This window comes from Podarcis raffonei, chromosome 18 (genome assembly GCF_027172205.1).
Source record: "Podarcis raffonei isolate rPodRaf1 chromosome 18, rPodRaf1.pri, whole genome shotgun sequence".
Taxonomy (NCBI): Eukaryota; Metazoa; Chordata; class Lepidosauria; order Squamata; family Lacertidae; genus Podarcis; species Podarcis raffonei.
This window is the reverse complement of record NC_070619.1, coordinates 4,362,535-4,368,863: the sequence shown is the minus strand read 5'-3', so window position 1 is coordinate 4,368,863 and position 6,329 is coordinate 4,362,535. Positions and strand designations below refer to the sequence as shown.

The 6,329-nt window shown below is 48.2% G+C and overlaps 1 protein-coding gene across 1 annotated transcript; it reads right to left on the bottom strand.

The window, feature by feature from the left end:
- Nucleotides 1-4,554: 4,554 nt before the first annotated feature.
- Nucleotides 4,555-5,932, bottom strand: LOC128405616 (E3 ubiquitin-protein ligase RNF167-like). The gene has a single exon (XM_053372420.1). The coding sequence runs from the start codon at nt 5,574-5,576 to the stop codon at nt 4,659-4,661; it is 918 nt and encodes a 305-aa protein (XP_053228395.1). The 5' UTR covers nt 5,577-5,932; the 3' UTR covers nt 4,555-4,658.
- Nucleotides 5,933-6,329: the final 397 nt, after the last annotated feature.

Sequence of the window (6,329 nt, the reverse complement as noted above, 5' to 3'; positions counted from 1 at the left end):
ATCTCTTAACATATCATATCTCCTTATCCATTTTTGCAATATTTCTAATATTCCGCACAGAACTTCTTGCAAACCTACAAACGCTGTCTGGTCGTCACAAATACTTTTCAAATTATCCGTAAATTTACTCCAGTCTTCGGTAAACCTCTGGTCCCGCCGGTTTCAGATCCTTCCTGTTAGTTTGTCACGTTCCGCATAGTCCATTAATTTCATCCTCCATTCTTCCATCGTTGGTAATTCTTCTTGCTTCCATTTTGGGGCCAATAGTATTCTTGCTGCTGTTACTGCATATAGAAAAAGCTTACATTCTTTTCTATTTATATCGTTTCCAACAATACCCAAGAGAAATGCTTCTGGTTTCTTTATAAATGTATATTTCAACATTTTTTCCAACTCGTTATATATCATCTCCCAGAAGCATTTCATCTTTTTACATTCCCACCACATGTGATAAAATGTTCCCTCTTTTTCCTTACATTTCCAACATTTATTACTAACTTTATACATTTTTGCTAACTTCACTGGTGTAATATACCATCTATACATCATTTTCATCACATTTTCTTTTAGTGCATTACATGCAGTAAATTTTAAGCCTTCCTTCCATAGTTTTATTTTTTCTTTTTCTTTTCCCCCCTTTTTTATAATAATATTTATTAAAGTTTCAAAAAGTTACAAAAGTAAGAAAGAAAGAAAAATAAGACAAAAGAAATACAAAATACAGAAAAATAAAAACAATTAAAAACAGATCAATGTTCCCTTTACTTATCTTTCATTAGCCTTGTTTCCTTGACTTCCTCACACCTCCCTTTTTGTATCCCACTTCTAATATTTGTTTCAGCAAATCCTTTCCCTCTTTCTCTATTTTCTGTCATCTTATCAATAACATAATCTTTAACCTTATTTCCCCTTACGGGTAAATTACCTATATGTACTTAACTCCTTATATCATTTCTGCTAAATCCATAATGTGTCATTCCATCATTTTTCTAACAGTCATTACTTTAACAATATTTCTAAATAAACATTCCATAGTTTTATCCAATCACTCAACTGTATGTTATACCCAAAATCTTTGGCCCAATGAATCATAACCGGGATGGATTAAGCTTTTAAATGTGAACTGAGTCAAATTTCTTTGCCCTATGGAGATGTTCTATGGGGTGAAAGCAGGAGTTTGCGAGGCAGAGGTGGTTTGCTTTTAAAGCTTCTTCCTAAACGTGCTCCACCACGTCCCCAATCTGTTCCCATCCATCTCATCGCATTACGGAGAAGGTGTTTGATTTCTTCAGCTGTCAGGAGCAAAACTCTGAACTTTTGTCAGATTACCCCAGAGAGCCCTGTTTGCAGCTTAGCTGTTTGGTCTCTCTTTACAAAAGTGCAAAAACACCTGAGGGGGGGAGGAGAGGAGACATAACAGGATGGAGAAACACACTGTGCCGAAACAAAAGATGTTTATGAGGAGGGAAGGCAGGGGAGGGAACAGTCTAGGCCGGGACTGCAGGGAAGGAACAAAAGGCAGGAAGCAAAATAGGACAATGGAAGGATGCAGAAAATGATTTCCTCGAAAGAAGAGGTCCTCCAGAAAATAAGAAGGGCCTGGCTGCTGGACCCACATCTAGACCCACATCCTTTCCTCAAAGTGGCCAACCAGATGACCCAAAGGATCTTGGAGGGGGTTGGACTACATGACCCTCAGGGTCCCCAATAATAATAATAATAATAATAATAATAATAATAATTTATTATTTATACCCCGCCCATTTGGCTGGGCTTCCAACAAAACACTAAAATACAATAACCTATTAAACGTTAAAAGCTTCCCTAAACAGGGCTGCCTTTAGATTAGTTCGAAAGCACGTCAAAGTGCAAGTAGATAAATAGGTACCGCTCTGGCGGGAAGGTAAACGGCATTTCCGTACACTGCTCTGGTTCGCCAGAAGCGGCTTAGTCCTGAGAGCCACATGACGCAGAAGCTGTAGGCCGGCTCCCTCGGCCAACAAAGCGAGATGAGCGCCGCAAGCCCAGAATCGGTCACGACTGGACCTAATGGTCAGGGGTACCTTTACCTTTAATGCATCAAACATTAAAAGCTTCCCTAAACAGGGCTGCCTTCAAATGTCTTCTAAAAGTTTGGTAGTTAATTTTCTCTTCGACATCTGGTGGGAGGGCGTTCCACAGGGCGGGCGCCACTACCAAGAAGGCCCTCTGGCTGGTTCCCTGTAACTTGGCTTCTCGCAATGAGGGAACCGCCAGAAGGCCCTCGGCGCTGGACCTCAGTGTCTGGGCTGAACGATGGGGGTGGAGACGCTCCTTCAGGTATACTGGACCGAGGCTTTAAAGGTCAGCACCAACACTTTGAATTGTGCTCGGAAATGTACTGGGAGCCAATGTAGGTCTTTCAAGACTGGTGTTATATGGTCTCGGCAGCCGCCCCCAGTCACCAGTCTAGCTGCTGCATTCTGGATTAGTTGTAGTTTCCGGGTCACCTTCAAAGGTAGCCCCACGTAGAGTGCATTGCAGTAGTCCAAGCGAGAGATAACCGAATCCAAGCAGTGGATATCCGAATGTTTACTGCCTCTGGCAGTGGAAGGAGCAAGTTGCCACTCTGCTCAGCGATCATGGATAAGTTTATCATCCTCCTTGAGTTTCCCTAATCCTCTTTTAAAGCCACCGTCATTTCCTCATGCAGGAATGAGTTTGACTCTGCACTGCATGAAGAAACGCTTTCTCTTATCTGTCCTGAATCAGCTTCACTCAATGTCCACCAGTTCTAGAGTTGGGAGAGAGGGTGGAAAACGTTCCTCTATCCACTTCCTCTGTGCACACATTCACCATGCCCCCTCTTAATGGACCCCCCCTGCTAAGCTAAAAAAACCACCCAAACAAGAAAACCCCAAAAAGAAAAAAAAAGGTAAAGGACCCCTGGGCAGTTGTTCTTGTTGTTTAGTCGTTTAGTCGTGTCCGCCTCTTTGTGACCCCCTGGACCAGAGCACGCCAGGCACTCCTGTCTTCCACTGCCTCCTGCAGTTTGGTCAGACTCATGCTGGTAGCTTCGAGAACACTGTCCCACCATCTCGTCCTCTGTCGTCCCCTTCTCCTTGTGCCCTCCATCTTTCCCAACATCAGGGTCTTTTCCAGGGAGTCTTCTCTTCTCATGAGGTGGCCAAAGTCTTGGAGTCTCAGCTTCAGGATCTGTCCTTCCAGTGAGCACTCAGGGCTGATTTCCTTCAGAATGGAGAGGTTTGATCTTCTTGCAGTCCATGGGACTCTCCAGAGTCTCCTCCAGCACCAGAATTCAAAAGCATCCATTCTTTGGCAATCAGCCTTCTTTATGGTCCAGCACTCACTTTCATAAAAGCAACTCTGGGGTTGCGGCGCTCATCTCGCTTTCAGGCCAAGGGAGCCAGTGTTTGTCCACATACAGCTTTCTGGGTCATGTGGCCAGCAGGACTAAACCGTTTCTAGTGCAACGGGACACCGTGACGGAAACCAGAGCGCATGGAAATGCCGTTTACCTTCCTGCCACAGCCGTACCTATTTATCTACTTGTGCTGGTGTGCTTTCGAACTGCTAGGTTGGCAGGAGCTGCGACAGAGCAACGGGAGCTCACCCCGTCGTGGGGATTCGAACCACCGACCTTCCAATCGGCAAGCCCAAGAGGCTCAGGGGTTTAGACCACAGCACCACCCTTCCTCATAGGAGAGTTGCTCCAGCCCCTTGATCATTTCAGTTGCCCTTTTCTGAACCTCTTCCAGGTCTGCATGAATCACCCACCCACAATTTGCAGGGGATGCTGGATTTGCTTTGCTCCACCCCCAGACAGAGCACAGGGAAGGATGAGTCGGTGGCTCTCAGGTGGGCTATTGGCCAGCGAGGAGGGAGGCTGCAGCAGGCCGGCAGAATTCTTCCCTGGTGGTCACCAACAAGCCAGTCGTGTGGGATTAGCCAACCACGGCTTGATTTGGAATTTGGGGCACAAATTCCACAACCAGTACCCAGGACTGTCTGCCAGTGTGGTGTAGTGGTTAAGAGCAGTGGACTCGTAATCTGGTGAACCAGGTTCGCTTCCCCGCTGCTCCACCTGCAGCTGCTGGGTGACCTTGGGCCAGTCACACTTCTCTGAAGTCTCTCAGCCCCACTCACCTCACAGAGTGTTTGTTGTTGGGGAGGAAGGGAAAGGAGAATGTTAGCCGCTTTGAGACTCCTTTGGGTAGTGATAAAGCGGGATATCAAATCCAAACTCTTTCTCACTTCCTCCACACTGCAGGGAGATTTCCTGCCACCATCTTGGAACATAAACAGCCAGGTGCTTTCAGACTGCCCTTACCTCATTGAACTATTTGACATCTCACCTGTTTGCCAAGGTGTCACCCATTCACCTGGGTTCACCTCCTCCAGACTGCCAGAGCTTCCAAGAGACATGCACTTTTATTTATTATTTTTTTGGAAAAGAAGAAGGAAAAAAAAACCCCACCCAGACCCTGGGCACACATCTGTACCTAATTCTGAAATGCAGACACAGAATCTCAATAAAAGGAAGGGGACAACAGCTGATGTTTGGGAGAATTTTGTTGTTTCTGATATTTCGTGTTGGGCCTCCCTCCTTCCGTGTCCTCCTCCTCTTCCTTCATCCAGCGGTATCCCGCATGGCGGGCCTAGATCACAACGCCAACCTTCTGCTTGCAAATGGGGCAGGTCTTCCCACTCCTGGGCTGGATGAGGAGCCAGGTGTTGATACAGGTGCTGTGATAGGCATGGGAGCATGGCAAGATCTTCAACTTCTCTCCCACCTCGTAATCTGCCATGCAGATCACACAGAGGTCGTAGCTGTCGCCTCTCCTGAAGGTCTTCACCCTGATGCCTTGTCTCCGCCGGTACCACTTCAAGCATCCGGCGAAGACCAGGCCGCTGACTGCCAAGCTCAGAAGGATCACGAACCCAAACTCTCGGAGGAATTCCACAATCAGTTGTTGGGTGCAGTAGCCCGGCCAGAACTGCAGGTAATGGTGAGCTGGGTCCCAAACGGAGATGTCCATGTCATCATCCCAGCAGGGATTGTAATAACCCTGAGGCACCACTGTCGTGACCTTGGTGCCGTTCCCAGAACGCACCAGCCCCCTCAGCACCTTGGAGGCTGACCCACCAATGAAGAGGGATGGAATCAAGATCTTCTTCTCCTTCGGACCTTCTACCTCAACAGCCATGCTCACAAGCAAATCAGAGTAGAAGTTGTAGATGACTGCCGCCCGGTAGCCAGCTTGCTGGGCGTGGAAGACCTTGAGGCCAAAGGGACATCCATACCGACGAATGAGGGCAATATAGCCCAGCGGAGACGTCTTCGGAACCGGAGGGGCTACTAGGGGTTGGCAGGCATTTGGGGGCACCACCTCGACAAGGTAGCCCGTGAGCCCCAGTTGGGGGAGCGGAGGGCCGAAGCAAGCGGGGACAGCTTTGAAATCGAGGCAGGTGGAGTTCTGGGTGTAGACCAGGTAGACAAACGGCTTGGCCAAGGTGACCTCTAGAACCAGGGAAAAGGCCACCAACGAAGGAGGAGAGAGAAGCGAGAGCTGCATCTTGGAGGTTACCTTCCGTGGACAAGGACGGTGGGGTGAAGAGCTTGGTGGGAAATCCAGGTCTCACCTGCGCATCTTGGAGAGCTGGTTTGGGACCACGGAGGCAAGGCCAACAGCAAGCCACACGCTTCTCAAAGGGACGCTTCCTTCTCCAGGGCCAGCTTCCAAAAGAGCTTTTCAATGATAGATGTTGGTCACCTCCCGTCCACACACTTCCCACCACTTGCACCTCCGACCTTCTCAGCAATAGTTGTTTGGAAACTGCCTGGCCCCTTATGACATCACTCACTGACTACATCCCTGGCTGGTGAGCAGAGGAAAGATGGAGTGAGAGCAAACAATGTCATGGGACTCTCACACAAACGTAAGGAGAGCCTGGCTGGGTCAGGCCAATGGTGGCATCCTGCTCAGCACCCTGTTTTCACAGCGACCAACCAGATGTCCCAATGGGGAAGCCTGCCAGCAAGACCCAAGAGCCCTTGCCCTTCCTGTGGTCTCCAGCAACTGGTTTTCAGAACCTCCTCCAGATGGAGGCAGAGCATAGCGCTTGTGGCTAGCAGCCTTTAGATAGTCATGAATTTATCTCAGCAACTCTTCCCAGTAGATCTTGCCCCAATAAGGCAGTTGTGAGTGCTGTAAGTCTCCTCCTTTCCACAGTTCCTTAAGTCTCCTCCTCTCCTGGGTCCTTCCCAAACAATCTGATACTTCTTCGTCTTGTTCATCTCTGCTCCACACTCTTCATGCCTCTTCTGG

Excerpts from the sequence above, each read along its gene's own strand:
- LOC128405616 (XM_053372420.1), bottom strand. The coding sequence starts at position 5,576 with ATGCAGCTCTCGCTTCTCTCTCCTCCTTCGTTGGTGGCCTTTTCCCTG.